General features: G+C 39.5%; 1 protein-coding gene across 1 annotated transcript; it reads left to right on the forward strand.

Annotated features, from left to right (window-relative positions):
* Window positions 1-1684: 1684 nt before the first annotated feature.
* On the forward strand, window positions 1685-16638 carry LOC308075165 (uncharacterized protein). Its single transcript, XM_080414832.1, has 6 exons — window positions 1685-1695; window positions 4816-4982; window positions 5072-5292; window positions 5461-5590; window positions 15460-15557; window positions 16131-16638. Exons 3-6 carry the CDS (start codon window positions 5081-5083, stop codon window positions 16354-16356), a joined length of 666 nt encoding a protein of 221 aa, XP_080270958.1. The 5' UTR covers window positions 1685-1695; window positions 4816-4982; window positions 5072-5080; the 3' UTR covers window positions 16357-16638.
* The last annotated feature ends 2392 nt before the right edge of the window (window positions 16639-19030 follow it).

The following is a 19030-nucleotide window of genomic DNA, read 5'->3' on the forward strand; positions in this document are numbered from 1 at the left end:
CTTTTACTCCACTACAATTATTTGAAAACTTTAGTGACTAGTTACTTACTTTGTAGATTTAGATTATTATTACAAAACATACATTAACCACTTCAGCCCCATTTAAACTTTGGCTATTTGAAAATAGCCGATCTACAAGTTCACAACGTGTTGCATCGTGACACGTTGTGAGCTTGTAGATCAGCTATTTTCAGAAGATTTTTTACAATCATTCATTTCAAGTTGCTCAGTGGTGTTTGAACCAACATAGCGTTTGAAGCACAAGAAGCCCCCAAAAGTCTGCCGGAGCCAATCATAGCTGCCCACCTGCAAAGTATAAGGTGCTTACCCCAAATGTTAACTAGGGTTTCGGAGTATTTGTGCAATGTATTAGTCCATATTTTTCAATAAAGAAGTGTTTTAATCCCGCCTGTGGCCGAACGCCATATACTTCCTGTTTCCATTGAGTGTAATTCCGGCTTTCACCGGGTGCGCCCCGGTACTACCACCCATTGGGAAATTCCAACAGATCGGCCACAGACGGGATTAAAACACTTCTTTATTGAACAATATGGACTAATACATTGTACAAATACTCCGGACACCTAGCTAACATTTGGAGCAAGCGGCTAAGCACCTTATATTTTGCATATTTTGTTTGGAGAATCCAGTGCAAACTGGGGGGGGGGGGGGGGGTCGCTGAGACTCTCGTAGATATAAAAATGTCAAAATCGATCAAATATATCTACGATTCTACGATAGTCTTGATCTAAGGCTAGACCATGACAGTCAGTCATGTATCAGGGCTATAAGGCTAGAACCCAGCTCCACAACGCAATATGAGATACCTTAATGTATATGATTTGAGTACATGGGGACCCCATTTGAAACAAGCCATTAGGCTTTCATGGGCGTTTCAATCCTATTTAGTTGACCTTGAATTTAAACTGTACTTTCATGTGCTTTTTTTCTGCAAACTTCTAAATAAAGTATGCAATCAATCAAACAAACAAACAAACAAACAAACAAACAAACACACACGATGTGTAGTGTTGGTTTGTGGTGATTTTCTTGATCTGCAATATGCCTACGGCGAGTTGCACCACCTCACTTTCTAAAGGCTTTTTAAAAGCCATTTAAGCTATAACTAGGCTAAGTTTGAACTTTGTGTAGCATTCGTGGCTAACAAAAAGCCCGCTTCATCCTCCTAAAAAAAAGAATAGAAACTGAAACTGCCTTGTGCGCGTTCACAAAGCGCCAAAACAAAAACGCGCGCCCCAAAACACAGTCACCCCGGGGCAAATCCGGCGGTACCGGTATTATTCCCAAACGTAACATAAACTATGCATGCTGAACCAACCTAACCTTATTATTCCTAAACGTAACCTCAGTAAAACGGTACCAAAACCTAACCTCGCTCCTAAACTTAACCTCAGTAAAACTATGCCTAGCCCTAAATGTATTTATAACTTTATTCTCAATAAAACAAATACAAGAACCGTGCTGGTCCGCGAAAAAAATGGGGATGAACGTGTTTTGGGGCGAGTCTTCCGGTTACCCTTTGAGACTGACGCGACTGACGAGAAGAGGTGGGTTCATACAGAAAGAGAGGAAGAGGAAGAGAGAAAAAAAGATAGAATCACCACGTTTTAAGGCGTTAATGTGTTGTCTACACTAAAATACCTTTGAAAAAGTGGGACAGTGTCCAGGCGAGAGGTAAGATTCTCGTTAAACTACGTTTAAGTGTGTGTTCATTTTTATGGGATTATACATCTTATGTTTAATTCTATTTTGGACTTTTGAACTTTATTTCGGGACTCGTTTTATTTTCATCATCACTTTTGGAAAGCTATTTACAATTTAATTCAGGTTTAAAACACTTACAAAGGAGTGATCAGAGTTTACTTCCAAGTAAATAAATCACTCAGTCAGCTCATTGTTCATGTAGTTGGTTGGGAACTTACCATTTACTTTGGAGCAGGGGCGTCTCACCTATCCTGGTATCCAGCCTGCTTCGCTACGTTCGGCGGACTTTTTTTTCTCTCTTCGCTTCGAAGAGAGAAAAAAAAGTCCGCCGAACGTAGCGAAGCAGGCTGGATATCAGGCTACGTCTCACCTATCCTGTTAGATATAGAAAGGGAGGGGACTTGTGCTGAATTTAGTTTGAGTTAAGAGGCTAAGTGCACAGATACACACTCCAGGTAGCGACCGTGACAGAGAAAGGCTTAGAGCCCCTCTTGCATATCTATTGTCATCAATATTGACAACACTTCATCCACAGATAGTATTAACATATATCTACATCTTTTTAACTCTATGATCTACGTACTTACATAAGTAACTAGATCAATTGTACCCCTACAAAGTGGCAGCTTATTTCCCCCACTACACCTGCATCTTAACTGGCTGGAGTGACAGAGAGACAAGTCTAATATCAAATATTTTTTAAAGGTCAAGTTCAAGAGCGAAACAAAATAAAATGAAAGTACAAGTTTTGTGCTTGGAAGACAATCTCCTATATAAATCTAGATATATATCTCTAGATATCTAACCCTCCATCCACTTTCTTAAACATATGTAGAAAATATACAGCTCATCTAAACTTAGCCTCAATTATATAAGTAATAGATGTACTGGTCGTATTAAACTGTTTTTCTTTTACCCAGCAGTTAATCTGAAGAAAAGAAATGGATCTATTTGCGCAGAGCGGGAATATTACATTCCAATTAGTTCCACCAGTGACTGCAGCTGCCCCAAGAGAAACGCATTATATAATACTGTTCATTATTAGGGATGACCTCAAGAAGCTTAAAAGATTTATCAGAGACAAAGACATTAATGGCCTTTACCCATGCAAGGAGTTGAATGATCATATATGTCCTCTGACTGCTGCTGTGGCATTTCAAAGGGAGGATATTTGTGCCTTTCTTCTGAGTGAAGAAGGTGTAAACCCAGATCGGTTATCCACAAATAACCGGACCCCTCTGGATTATGCCTCAATTCACAAAACACCACTTGATTTTGTGCAGAGGCTGCTTAAAGCAGGAGCAAATCCAAATGGTACCACACCATATCCCTTCTCAATGCCGACACCACTTCACAGTGCTGCCGTCAATGATAGGGATGATATCATGAAAGTCCTCATCAAAGCTGGAGGGATTGTAACTGTATTCTATAATACAAGTCATGAAAAAGCAGATTGCAACAGAAAAGTGTCTGAAATGATGGATAAGCTTGCATTGAGTGGTGATGACTTTTATTTCAGAATCAAACGTTTTATAGATTTGTCATATGCCATAGAACAGAAAACACCAACAGAGGTTTTCAGCATTTTTGATCGTTATATGCTGGAGGAGCATCCCCAGACCCATATAAACATGATTGACAGACTCTTGACTATTGATACAGGGCCTTCAGCAAAAGAGTATCGTCAGAGAACTCTTAAGTGGTTGAAGGAAAACGAAAAGCTCAACTTCTACATTGAAAATGCAGACAAGCGGCTTCCAAAACTTCTCAATGCACAAATGCAGGGTGCAGTTGTCAGAAGTATTAATGCAGTTTGCTGCACAGTGAGAGAGATATCCAGTGAGGTATCACTGTCTATGATCCCCAAACTACTGGAACTCCTTCACGCAAGCACTCCTGAAATACAGCATGTAGTTTTGAAGACCCTCTATGTGATTACACAGAAAACAAAAGTAAAAGATAACTGGAATCAGAACCTGTCAGTGATCGACGAACTATGCAAAGCACTTGTTCCTTTTGTCAAGAAAGAGCAGTCTAATATGATGGAGTACACATATGGCATACTGGCAAACCTGCTTCCATTAGAACATGCCACTAAGATCTTTACGTCAATGGGAATAGATCATGTGCCTGAGGATATCATTACATCAGCAGACATAGATGACAACCTGAAAGAAAGGCTTCGAGAATTGAAAAGGTATCTAAACAAGCCATCGTCTGAATGTGAAGTTTCCACGATCACCAATACAGAGCCACCAGGATCCAAAAAGAATAAGAAAAGAAGGAGACGGAAGCATGTTAAGCAAGAGGAGCTGAAAGATGAAGTTCATGTTGATGCAGATAAGCCAACAACTGTTCCTGTTGAGGAATCTGGTCTGACTGAAAGTTCACATGGGCAGCCTGTCGACCCCATTGTCAGTACATCACCAAAAGTACGAAAATGGCACCAAATAAGTGACAGATGGAGGCAGCAGTTAGAGAAGCTTGCAAATATTGATAACTGTAAAGTTTTCAAAGTCGGGAGCCTTATGTTTGTGGAAGATGATGAATTCTGCATTGCAAAGGGAAGTGATGGAACTGAGGTCTTCTTGGGGTTAAGAGATGATGGCACTGAAGTTGCAGTTAAGAGAATGACTAAATCCAACTACAAAGTGCTGAAGAATGAGGAAGGCTTTTTACGTCTTCCAGGGCTTGATGATCCTTTGATCGTACGATATGTTGACTTCGCAGAGGACAAATACTTTGGTTACCTTGGACTTCAGTTATGTGAATACACACTGGAAGAATACATGAAATGTGACTTTCCTGAAGAAAGCCTTTCTGAATTGAGGAGGAAACTTGCAAATCAATTTCTCGAGAGCCTAAGTATTCTTCATCATCTGGATCCTCATATCCTCCACCGGGATATCAAGCCCCAGAATGTGCTGATTGGTAAGCTACAAAAGAAAAATAAACAAGCAGATAATATAAGAAATATAAGCAACATCACCACGTCTTTCTGTCTGCGTGTGCGTGCTTGCGCGTGCGTGTCTGTGTGTCTGTTTGTGTCTCTCAATCTAAAAACCTTGATCTACCCAATTTGCCCTGCAGACATTCAAAAGCGAGCAAAATTGGCTGATTTTGGAATAAGCCGCCGATTACCCAAAGGACAAACAACTCACCGTACAGGCAGTGCGGGAACGAAATGCTGGAAGGCAAAGGAGACTTTGGATGAAGACGAAGATGATATCCCATATAAAAGGAGCACTGACATTCAGGTTGTTGTTTTTTTCTGTGTGAGAAGTTAATGAATGGGAATGAAAAGAATGATGAAAATACTTACAAAACTATGATACTCATTCTTAAGGTGGCTGGAATGTTAATGTATTACATCCTATCTGGAGGACACCATCCATTTGGTATAGCGGCTAGATGTGAAGGTAATATTTTGGATGGAAAATACAATCTGGATCGGGTTCAGGATGTGGTTGCTAAGGAACTCATCGAGCAGATGATCAATGAAGACCCAAAGAAAAGACCTAAAGTGGAGGAATGCTTGGCTCATCCCTTCTTTTGGTTAAACGAGAGGTACGATATAAAAAGCGAAAACATTTCCATTCCACATATTGTTCATTCATTCACTGATATTTAAACGTTATTACATTTCATCTTAATCAGTTTCATCCTACGGTAAGGTACGTATATTCTACAAATCTGTCCAGAGTAGCTTAATGTTTTCAGTACTTTTCTTGCCAGGAGAGTAGAGTACCTGAGGAACATTGGAAATGAAAAAGAAGTTCAGAACTATCGAAATACTGACAAGGACCTCATCGGTGCATTAGACCAGTATGCTGAGCAGGGACAGTTCAACACGTGGAAACGCAAGGTGAGTTTATTTCAAATAGTGTGAGAAAACATAAAACCACTGTTGCAATTTGTTTTTTATTTTTAACTATTGTATTCCTTCTATTCTTTATTGAAATGCATTTGTATGCCTTTAAATGCCTTATATAAAGCACTGTGAATTGCCTTTGTTTATGAAATGTGCTATACAAATGAACTTGTTTTGTCTATGTAACAACATGTTCCCAAGTCCATTTTATCTTTTAAGTTGCATGTCTTTCCAGTTCCCCCCTACGTTGGTCCAGAAGATGGATGGCAAGAAGCCCTACCCTGAGAACACATTTGCACTGCTGCGCTTCATACGCAATGCACGTGAGCACCAGTAAGTTGAGTTAAAAACAACACAAAGAAAATATTTGGTTTCTTTATTTCTAATATGAGTGGACAATGTGGTACTTCTCCTTGAGCACTTCCTTTGTTGTCAAAACAAAATGTTCTCTGTTTATCAGTGTTACACTTGAATTTTTGAAAAATGATACAAAGGTACATTGACTTGCATGTACTGTAAAATATCAATTTACCATCAAGGAAATCAACTCAAATTAGCCATCACCAGGGTGTTTATTTGCAATTCCTTATACAGGTTTACCTCAAGCAGACATGTGGCGTTCTCCTAGAATGAACACAACAGTACAGGCCAATGCAAAACGATCGTAACCTCTTCTATTGAATCCTGTCAAATAGGTTTGATCATATTGCAGACAATGATATGGCGGTTGTATTACTATAGCTGTGAGTGTGGTCACAGGTCACCATCAGAATATGTGACTTGAGTGACCACTGCTCTCTCTGTTTACAGAGCTGCGGATGTAGCTCACCTTGACCTGATGGAGATGTTTCCTGGTCTGTTTGGACGTGTTTACAAGTTTGCCCAAGAACAAGGCTGGAACTCAAGGACCACCCTGGAGGAAATGTTTAAAAGATTAGATGTCGGCACCACTGCTAAGTCCCCAAACCCTGAGAGAAAGACAAGTTTCATTCTGCCAGTGCAAGAATCTGGACTCAAAGACTCAAAGTGACTTGAAGGACTCAAAACGTGTTTTCATAAATAAGCTGAGGGAGAGTTTGATATACTGTATGTGTCATTGGCACATCTTGTCTGTTAAAGGAAACCGCATGAATAGAGATATAGCCGCATGAGCAGAGTTATAGTATGTTCTACTGAAGTGTTAGGGTCAATAGCACTCATATATATGTACACAGAACCAGTAGAGTTATGATTTGGGCTCTAATAACAGAGCAGAAACACTTCACACTTGACGGGAATTATACCCTAATAGAAATGCTAAGTCATCTGGAAATATGCGAACTCATAATAAAGCTTTGCATAACGTCTCCAATTGTCTCATGGGCCATTAATTACTTTAGCAGAAAATCGCCTACAATGGGGTTTGATTTGGTCTTTAGCACCATCTGCAGGCTTGAACTAGATATATCTTTACATGCTCACATTTAGGACAATTGTATTCAGTAGTTTACAGACTTAAAGTTACCATGTTTCACCACACACATATGGAGAATATCCATATAATTAATACTTCAATATTGTCATGGAGTTGCATGCCAATTTGTTCTGCTCAAAACTCCTGAATGGTGCTGTAACAGGCTCAATAGTAGAGGAGGGATGACAGGCAAAGTCCTTTTATTTCTGGTGGTTTACACACATAAATTACGCTGCTCGCCATACCTTTGGTTCAAACAGTAGTAGTTGTCACCACTTTTTTATTTTTATTTTTATTTTTAGGAAAAAATGAGTTAAAAAACAAGAGCAGATAAAAACAACCTGTCATGACAGAGGCTCTCTGACTGTTGGATGTGTGAGGATGATTGATTCCGGAACCGGTGTGACATCATCACACCCAGCTCAGTGTCTAATTAGTTTGAAAGGCCTGGAGTGACTGCTTAACCACTTAAGTAGTATTTTATACTCCATCAATGGTAGTATGCAGTGAAAATAGCAGAAACAAATTTTGTAAATGTATTTATTTAGTTAGTTCGTTATTTTGCCTCTAAAGACATACCCAAAACAGAGACGCAAGGTTGAAAGGGGTTAAATCAGCCATCAACCACCCTACATGCCAAACCGAGGCTGAGGAGAATCCCCAGATGAATACGGGAGCATACAAAACCTCACCTTTTTGTGATCATTGTTTGCACAATAGTTATGTTAAGTGTCAACATGTGAAATCACTCGTTTCGTTCTCTGTAGAACTTATTGTACAGTACAGAATTACATGGCAGATATCAAGAATCACTGATACAAGTCTGCAAGTATCAGCATTTGTTAGGTATACACACTACAAATATAACTGCATGCATGTAAGAATTTGACCTGGGAGGTGTCTCACATACATATAAAGATAACAGACATAAAATCCACATTAAAATCCACAATGTTAATTTAACACTGATTTCAATGACTAGCAATCTATACGAGTTGGTGATCACTGAAAATAATAAGCATCTTTAGGGTGAAGCAATGACCATTGTACATTATCTTGCTTATTAACACGCTTACTTATTTACACAATCAAGTATTCAACAAACTATGTAATAAAATATTGTAGTGCACACAATACGTTTACATATCTTTCATTATAAATACATACAGTATATAATTGACCAGTTGAACAGCATGTTCATGACTGTGTACTTAAATGACGCAAAATTCACACCAGCAGCGGTATGAACTTGCTGCGTTTTGTCCACTAAATGGGTGTGTACAAAAGATCTTTTGGGTGTACACCTAGTCCACTCCTATCAATGATATATCTTTTTATTGTGATAATAGATCTATAAGCTTGTGTGTGACCAATTTGGGTTGCCCCAATATGTTGTCAAAGGCTTTTACACATTTTACATAAAAAACAATGTTTTACATTATAAAACATTTATGAGCTTTTTTTGTGTGACACCATCGTACGATAAATTAAGAGGTTATCAGCAGGTAAAGTCTTAAACGAAGAGCGGCCGCTGAGCACCACTGCGCCTCCCGGGCCTGCATGGCTAACCTGGAAGTGGAAGCCGATGGTGTCGATGGATACGGCGGCGCTGCAGGCGTAGTTCTGCAGGGTTCCGGTGAGGAAGGCCTGCGGGAAGAAGAAGCCGCTGATCCAGAGATCCAGCTCTGCAGGAACCTGATCCTATGGAGCAGGTCACACACCCAGGAGGCCAGTGGCTTTAGAGATGGATAGGCCTGCAGGAGAGCAACGCCACGCACGCACGCACACGCACGCACACGCACACACAAAACCACAAGATCATGTAACTTCTGCATTAACCACTACGACCCCATATACTTAGTTGACCGGAGTCCCCCAGGGGTCTATACTGGGCCCTGCATCCATTTTTCTCTCTTTTCCGAAAATAGCGGATCTACAAGCTACAAAATACACTGTAGAATTTGTACAGTATCCATGTTGTAAGTACACTATTGTTACGCTCTATGTACAGTAACCATATTGTTACCCCTCTAGGTCGTCCTCAGACGAGCCCTCCATCGTTGCTTCCAGTCATCCCGGTTCTCCATACATCTGGCCAGCTTGTTGGTACTTTGCGCTCCTGTGTCTTTCTTGAGTACATCCACGTATGTTAATGTGGGACATTCCCTTGGCATTTCATCATGCAGATTCTTGTTGGTATCATGTTCACTCTTGCTGATGTTAAAGGGATAGTTTGCCCAGATTATTTTTCTTCTATCGATTAGTCACCCCATGGAGACTAATGGATATGTTTTAGTTTTTGTCGCTTTCCTAAGCCAATAATTTGATGACCAGAGGACCGGTAGGGAGCGGTTCCGGTAGGAGACACAAAGAGTCTCCTTTGTATCTCCTACCGGAACCGCTCCCTACCGCTGCCGGTCATCAAATTATTGGCTTAGGAATGCGACAAAAACTAAAAAATATCCATTCATTCAAGTCTCCATGGGGTGACTAATCGATAGAAAAAAAGTCATTTTGGGGGTAAACTATCCCTTTAAGTACTGCACGCAACATTCTGGTATAGCACCCGTCTATAGAGACTTCTGCAGGGTTGGTTTCAGGGTCCAGCATAGACAGCCATATAGGAGAACAGATCTCTATAGAAGAAGCTGACTTTGATTTGTCGGGGGAGGTTGGAGTTCCATACACTGGGTCCTCCATGCAAGCCAAGTGCCTTCCTCACTTTAAGATCTTGCTCAGTTGAGTTGACCCATGAGCCCAGGTACTTGAAGTCCTTGACTTCCTTCAGAGCAGTGCCTCCTGTTGTTGACAGAGGTAGATGTTCACCAATCTGTGTCATACTGTAGATTTCATAGGACTGTTTAATTCTTTCCCTCATTTGGGACACTAACACTATATACGTTTAATGGCATAACCCTATGAGTATGCAAGCTTTTGGTATTGCTGGATTCAGTAGAACCACACCTTTCCTACAAGCCCTCTTTGTGTTGCTATGACAATCCATGTTACAGTCACTACAAAGTAAAATAAAAAATTCTACATAGTTTTACATTTCCGCCTGTTGTCGGTATGTGTTCAAATGACTATCTCCTGTTTCCATCCAGATATTGTCATTCAGGTTTTTCTAGAATGTAGAGGGCTGTCCTGACATCAAGTTGGTCTATTTTCGTTCTAATGAGGTTGCATCAGCCTTACACAGGTGTTGATGGGGTTTTGAAAGGCAGACGTGCCTGTCAATGTGAAGATTATACTTGGAAATTGTAAGTTTAATTTACCACATTATTCGTTAATGGTGTTATTTTATGCTACAGGCTGAGCAATTATAATTATATAAAACGTATGTTATAATATGACCATAGTTTTGTATGTATTTCCTTTAAAGCGTGAATAGGGCATGACTCTTACGTATCTTATGTATCAATCAACCAACCAGTTCTTGCCAATAGCTCTTGAGTAACATCATCGAAATGCATTGATCACATAAACACTAACGCTAGTGAACTGCGCTCAAAGGCTTTGACTTTTTACAGGGAACATTCTCATTCTACTACTATGCCACCAAAATGTGGCATAGTACACAGTTTTCTTAAAAAAAAAACATCTATCAGGAGACTACAAGGGGAGGTAAATGTCAATTTCCCATCTATTTTGTACATAATAGTGCTGATAATGTTGATGAACTGAATACATACTGTAGGACCACAATGGAAACAAGTCCCCAGGACTGTGTTTGTGTTACCCTCTTAGCCTTAACGTCTTACTATACCATGTGCTGTTTACATTTTTGACTAATAAAGTATTCAATCAATTAACCAATTGAATCCGGGGACGCATCTGTGTCATTTTAGATTTCTTTGGCTATTCAAAAATAGCAGATCTACAAGCTCATAGCGCGGCACTCGGTGCAAAGCTATGAGCTTGTAGATCTGCTATTTTTGAAAAATCGTGAAAATTTGTACAAATCTTTTAATATATATATTTTTTTGTAACATTTGTAACTCAAATCTTTTCTTCTGGGGCGGGGGGTCCCTGGAACAAAATAATCTACAAATGTTCGGTTTAAAAATACATATAATTAAAGATTTGAACAAATTGTCACGATTTTTCAAAAAAATAGCAGATCTACAAGCTCATAGCGCGGCACTCGGTGCCGCGCTAGGAGCTTGTAGATCTGCTATTTTTTTGAATAGCCAAAGAAATCTAAAAATGACACAGATTATTTCCCGGTCTAAATGGGTTAAAAAAAACAACAACAACAACTGCATCAGCACTGTCAAGCCTGATGTCAGCATTGTGTGTCTTGTCTATATTGATACCTGACATTGTGCAGGCAAAAAAGGTGTCAGTCATCCATGACATCAGTACTGTGACGTCTGGCATGTTCATATTTGTCTAGAGTCTAGAGACCTACAGACAAACAACTTCAACTTTATTAAATAGATTATATAGAATAGAAGTGCTGTGTTTGTTAGGATATATTGTACAGTAGGACAACTGCATAGAATGTCCTGTTCTCAGTCTGAAATAAGGAAGTTAAAAGTCTAGAAGAAAGGTAACATCAATACGTGCATTTAGAGCTGAATTAATAGACTGGGCCATGGAGTGAAGAACAAAGAGCTTTCAAAATTCAATATGATATGGAAATGGAACAATATGGAGACATGAAATTACTTTTACTATTTGTTCTACTAGTGGGTTCATGCTTGACCATAAATACAGAATTTGTACACATTTCGTAACTTTTTTTGATATATTTCAGCTAAACAATCCTACTTTCAGACTACTGCGAAGTATGACTGGTCAGGTTTAGAATGATAGTAATTTCAAAGTGGTGGTTTCATGAACAAAAGGCATTGTTGCAAGTGCAACCAGCATTCTACCTGAAATACCTGCATCTTAACTGGCTGGAGTGACAGAGAGACAAGTCTAATATCAAATCTTTGTTAAAGGTCAAGTTCAAGTACAAGTTTTCTAGGTGCTCTGCAGAGTACAGAACAATCTCATACAGTTCTAACCCTCCACCTTCTTTAACACGTGTAGAAAATATACAGCTCATCTAAACTTAGCCTCAGTTAAATAAGTAATAATAGATGTACTGGTCATATGTATTAAACCGTTTTTCTTTTACCCAACAGTTATTCTGAAGCAAAGAAATGGATCTATTTGCGCAGAGTGGGAATATTACTTTCCAATTAGTCCCACAAGTGACTGCAGCTGCCCCAAGAGAAACGCATCATATAATACATCTCATTATTAGGGACGACCTCAAGAAGCTCAAAAGATTTATCAGAGACAAAGACATTAATGGCCTTTACCCATGCAAGGAGTTGAATGATCATATATGTCCTCTGACTGCTGCTGTGGCATTTCACAGGGAGGATATTTGTGCCTTTCTTCTGAGTAAAGAAGGTGTAAACCCAGATCAGTTATCCACAAATAACCGGACCCCTCTGGATTATGCCTGAATTCAGAAAACGCCACTTGATTTTGTGCAGAGGCTGCTTAAAGCAGGAGCAAATCCAAATGGTACCACACCATTTCCCTTCTCAATGGTGACACCACTTCACAATGCAGCCGTCAATGATAGGGATGATATCATGAAAGTCCTCATCCAAGCTGGAGGGATTGTAACTTTATTCTATGATACAAGTCATGAAAATGCAAATTGCAACAGAAAAGTGTCTGAAATGATGGACAAGCTTGCATTGAGTGGTGATGACTTGTATTTCAAAATCAAACTTTTTATAGATTTCAAACTTGCTTTACTACAGAAAACACCAAAAGAGGTTTTCAGCATTTTTGATCGTTATATGCTGGAGGAGAATCCCCAGACCCATGTGAACATGATTGATATGCTCTTTAGTGATACAGAGCCTTCAGCAAAAGAGTATCGTCAGAGATGTCTTAAGTGGTTGAAGGATAACGAAAAGCTCAACTTCTACATTGAAAATGCAGACAAGCGGCTTCCAAAACTTCTCAATGCACAAATGCAGGATAGAGTTGTCAGAAGTATTAATATAATTTGCTGCACAGTGAGAGAGATGTCCAGTGAGGTATCACTGTCTATGATCCCCAAACTACTGGAACTCCTTCACGCAAGCACTCCTGTAATACAGCATGTCGTTTTGAAGACCCTCTTTGTGATTACACATAAAACAAAAGTGAAAGATAACTGGAATCAGAACCTGATTGACAAATTATGCAAAGCGCTTGTTCCTTTTGTGAAGAAAGAGCAGTCTAATATGATGGAGTACACATATGGCATATTGGCAAACCTGCTTCCATTTGAACATGCCACTAACATCTTTACGTCAATGGGAATAGATCATGTGCCTGAGGATATCATTACATCTGCAGACATGGAGACAGATGACAACCTGAAAGAAAGGCTTCGAGAGTTGAAAAGGTATCTAAACAAGCCATCCTCAGAATGTGAAGTTTCCACGATCACCAACACAGAGCCACCAGGATCCAAAAAGAATAAGAAAAGAAGGAGACGGAAGCATGTTAAGCAAGAGGAGCTGAAAGATGAAGTTCATGTTGATGCAGAAAAGCCAACAACTGTTCCTGTTGAGGAATCTGGTCTGACTGAAAGTTCACATGTGCAGCCTGTCGACCCCATTGTCAGTACATCACCAAAAGCACGAAAATGGCACCAAATAAGTGACAGATGGAGGCAGCAGTTAGAGAAGCTTGCAAATATTGATAACTGTAAAGTTATCAAAGTCGGGAGCCTTATGTTTGTGGAAGATGATGAATTCCGCATTGCAAAGGGAAGTGATGGAACTGAGGTCTTCTTGGGGTTAAGAGATGATGGCACTGAAGTCGCAGTGAAGAGAATGACTAAATCCAACTACCAAGTGCTGAAGATTGAGGAAGGCTTTTTACGTCTTCCAGAGCTTGATGATCCTTCGATCGTACGATATGTTGACTTCACAGAGGATAAATACTTTGGTTACCTTCAGTTATGTGAATACACACTGGAAGAATACATCAAACGCGACTTTCCTGAAGACAGCCTTTCTGAATTGAGGAGGGAACTTGCCAATCAGTTTCTCAAAAGCCTAAATATTCTTCATCGTCAGAATCCCCCTATTCTCCACCGGGATATCAAGCCCCAGAATGTGCTGATTGGTAAGCTACAAAAGAAAAATAAGCAAGCAGATAATATAAAAAATATAAGCAACATCATTACACGCACGTGCACGTGCGCGTGCGCGCGTGCACACACACACACACACACACACACACACACACACACACACACACACACACACACACACACACACACACACACACACACACACACACACACACACACACACACACACACACACACACACACACACAATACTGTCTGTCTGTCTGTGTTTCTCAATCTAAAAACCTTGTTCTACCCAATTTGCCCTGCAGACATTCAAAAGCGAGCAAGATTGGCTGATTTTGGAATAAGCCGTCGATTACCCAAAGATCAAACAACCTACCGTACAAGCAGTGCAGGAACGAAATGCTGGAAGGCAAAGGAGACTTTGGATGAAGACGAAGATGATATTGCATATAAAAGGAGCACTGATATCCAGGTTGTTGTTTTTTCTGTGTGAAACGTTAATGAATGGGAATGAAATTAATGATGAAAACGTACTTACAAAAATATGATGCTCATTCTTAAGGTGGCTGGAATGTTAATATATTACATCCTATCTGGAGGACACCATCCATTTGGCAAAGGGGCTAGATGTGAAGCCAACATTTTGGATGGAGCCTACAATCTGGATAAGGTTCAGGATGTGGTTGCTCAGGATCTCATTGAGCAGATGATAATTAAAGACCCAAAGAAAAGACCCAAAGTGGAGGAATGCTTGGCTCATCCCTTCTTTTGGTTAAACGAGAGGTAAGAGAAACTTTCCATTCCGCATTATCTTTCATTCATTCACTGATATTTAAACGTTATTACATGTCATCTTAATCAGTTTCATCCTACGGTACTTATATTCTACAAATCTGTTCAGAGTATACTAGCCTAATGTTTTCAGTACTTTTCTTTCCAGGAGAGTAGAGTACCTGAGGAACATTGGAAATGAAAAGGAAGTTCAGAACTATCGAAATGCTGACAAGGACCTCATCGGTGCATTAGACCAGTATGCTGAGCATGGGCAGTTCAACGCGTGGAAGCGCAAGGTGAGTTTATTTCAAATAGTGTGAGAGAACATAAAACCACTATTGTTTTTTATTTCTCTATTGTATTCCTTCTATTTTTTATTTAAATGCATTTGTATGCCTTTAAATGTCTTATATAAAAAACTGTGAATTGCCTTTGTTTATGAAATGTGCTATACAAATTAATTTGCTTTGTCAATGTAACAACATTTTCCAAAGTCCATTTTATCTTTTAAGTTGTATATTTTTCCAGTTCCCACCTGCGTTGGTCCAGAAGATGGATGGCAAGAAGCCCTACCCTGAGAACACATTTGCACTGCTGCGCTTCATACGCAATGCACGTGAGCACTAGTAAGTCGAGTTAAAAAGTTGAGTTAAAAACAACACAAAGGAAAGTCACTCTGGTCAATATGTGTAAATACAAAGATATTTGGTTTCTTTATTTCTATTTCTATGTGGGCTGTGGAGCACTCCTCCTGGAGCACTTTCTTCATTGTCAAAACAAAATTTTCTCTTTTCTCTGTTTATCACTCTCTGTTACATTTGAATTTTAGGACAATGATACAAAGGTATCGACTTGCATGTACAGTAAAATATCAATTTACCATCAAAGAAATCAACCCAACGGGCCAACAGGAAATCAACCCAACAACCCAACAGGTTGCGGTTCACATTAGCCATCATCAGGGTGTTTATTTGCAATTCCTTATACAGGTTTACCTCATGCAGTATGTGGTGTTCTTCTAGAATGACCACAACAGTACAGGCCAATGAAAAATGATATTTACATTTACATTCTCTTTTATTGAATCTTGTCATATTGCAGAGAATGATATGGCGGTGGTATTACTATAGCTGCGACTATGGTCACAGGTCACCATCAGAATATGTGACTTGAGTGACCTCTGCCCTCTCTGTTTACAGTGCTGCGGAAGTAGCTCATCTTGACCTGATGGAGATGTTTCCTGGTCTGTTTGGACGTGTTTACAAGTTTGCCCAAGAACAAGGCTGGAACTCAAGCACCACCATAGAGGAAATGTTGAAAAGATTAGATGTCGGCACCACTGTTGTGTGCAAGTCCCCAAACCCTGAGAGAAAGACAAGTGTCAGTCTACCAGTGCAAGAATCTGGACTCAAAGACTCGAAGTGACTAGAAGGACACAAAATAAATGAGCTCAGTTTGATATACTGTATGAGTATGAGTCATTGACATATCTTGTTGTCTATTAAAGGAAACTGCATGAATAGAGATATAACCTCATGAACAGAGTTACAGTATGTTCTTCTACTGAAGCATTAGGGTCAACAGCACTCATATGTACACAGAATCAGTAGTTATGATTTGGGCTCTAATAACAGAGCAGAAACACTTCACACTTGATGGGTATTATACCGTAACAGAAATGTTAAGTTATCTGGAAATATCCAAACTCATAATAAAGCTTTGCATATGCATAACGTCTCCAATTGTCTCATGGGCCATTCATTACTTGATTTGGTCTTTAGCACCATCTGCAGGTTTGAACTAGATATATGCTTACATTAATGCTTAAGATAAAAGAGTGGATGTTTGTTTTAGGACACTTTTATTCAGTAGTTAATAGACTTAAAGTTACCATGTTTCACCACATACATATGGAGAGTATCCGTATAATTAATACTTAAATATTTTCATGGAGTTGCATACCAATTTTTTCTGCTCAAAACTCCTGAATGGTGCTGTACTGTAACAGGCTCAATAGTAGAGGGATGACAGGCAAAGTCCTTTTATTTCTGGTGGTTTACACACATAAATGACGCTGCTTGCCATGCGCTTGGTTCAATCAGTAGTAGTTGTCACCACTTTTGTTTTTTTGAGGAAAAAAGGAGTTAAAAAACCAGAGCAGATAAAAACAACATGTCATCATGACAGAGGTTCATGTGTGAGGATGATTGATTCTGCAACAGGTGTGACATCATCACACCCAGCTCAGTGCTAATTAGTTTGAAAGGCCTGGTGTGACTGGTGAAAATAGCAGATCAAAATTTAGTAAATGTACTTATTTAGTTAGTTAGTTAAGATATACCCAAAACAGAGACGCCATGTTGAAAGAGGTAAAATCAGCCATCACCCGATCCCTTCATGTAAAACTGAGGCTGAGGAGAATCCCCAGATGAATACGAGAGCATACAAAACCCTAACCTTTTTCATGATTGTGATCATTGTTTGCACAATAGTTTTGTTAAGTGTCAACATATGAAATCACTCGTTTTGTTCTCTGTAGAACGTATTGTACAGTATAGAATTACATCTCAGTTATCAAGAATCACTGATTCAAGTCTGCAAGTATCAGCATTTGTTAGGTATACACACTACAAATATAACTGCATGCGTGTTAAGAATTTGACCTGGGAGGTTGCTCACATACATATAGAGATAACAGACATAAAATCCACATTAAAATCCACAATGTTAATTTAACTCTATGACTAGCAATCTATACGAGTTGGTGATCACTGTAAATAATAACCTCTTTAGGGTGAAGCGATGACCATTGTACATTATCTTGCTTATTACACGCTTACTTATTTTGTGATTAGACACACATTATTGATATAGAAAATGGTTTACTCCACCTAAACACAATTTGAACTCAACTAAACCCGTTCTTAGGACCCCCATGGCCCCCCTCGTATTGTTTTATTTATTAGTCCTGTTTGCACTGTTGTTCTGTCCTTTTCTGAGTGTTTTTTATGGCGTGAACCACAATGGAAACAAGTTTTGGCTTTTTTTGTCTTTAACCACGTTGATGTTTTTCTTTTATTGTTTTATTCCAATAATGTTTTTCTATTCTATTCTAAATTCTGTTTTTATAGCAACATAAGCAGAGGCAGAACAGCAGTCTGTTATTGAGAACAGGGATCCATTATTCAGAAATTACAGACTGCTGATTCAGAATGCCTTGACAGACCAATCAGAATCAAGTATTCAACAAACTATGTAATAACATATTGTAGGACACACAATACGTTTACATATCTTTGATTATAAATACATACAGTATATAGGCCTAATTGATCAGTTGAACAGCATGTGCATGACTGTGTACTTAAATTACGTAAAATTCACACCAGCAGCGGTATCGACTTCTACTGCTGCGTTTTGTCCACTAAATGGGTGTGTACAAAAGATCTGAAACACACGTCACCTTTTGGGTGTACACCTAGACCACTTCTATCAATGATATATCTTTTTATTGTGATAATAGATCTATAAGCTTGTGTGTGACCAATTTGGGTTGCCCCGATATGTTGTCAAAGGCTTTTACACATTTTACTTGAAAAACAAATGTTTACATTATAAAAAGTTTATGAGCTTGTACATCAGCTCTTTTCACTATTTTTGTGTGACACCATCGTACGATAAATTAAGAGGTTAAGTATCAGCAGGTAAAGTCTTAAACGGAGAGCGGCCGCTGAGCACCACTGTGCCTCCCGGGCCTGCATGGCTAACCTGGAAGTGGAAGCCGATGGTGTCGATGGATACGGTGGCGCTGCAGGCGTAGTTCTGCAGGGTTCCGGTGAGGAAGGCCTGCGGGAAGAAGAAGCCGCTGATCCAGAGGTCCAGCTCTGCAGGAACCTGATCCTATGGAGCAGGTCACACACCCAGGACGCCAGTGGCTTTAGAGTTCGATAGGCCTGCAGGAGAGCAACGCCACGCACGCCCGCGCACGCACACGCACACACACACACACACACACACACACACACAAAACCACAAGATCATGTAACTTCTGCATTAACCACAACGACCCCATATACTTAGTTGACCGGAGTCCCCCAGG

Source organism: Gymnoscopelus braueri, assembly GCF_963280865.1.
Source record: "Gymnoscopelus braueri genome assembly, chromosome: 19".
Lineage (NCBI taxonomy): Eukaryota > Metazoa > Chordata > Actinopteri > Myctophiformes > Myctophidae > Gymnoscopelus > Gymnoscopelus braueri.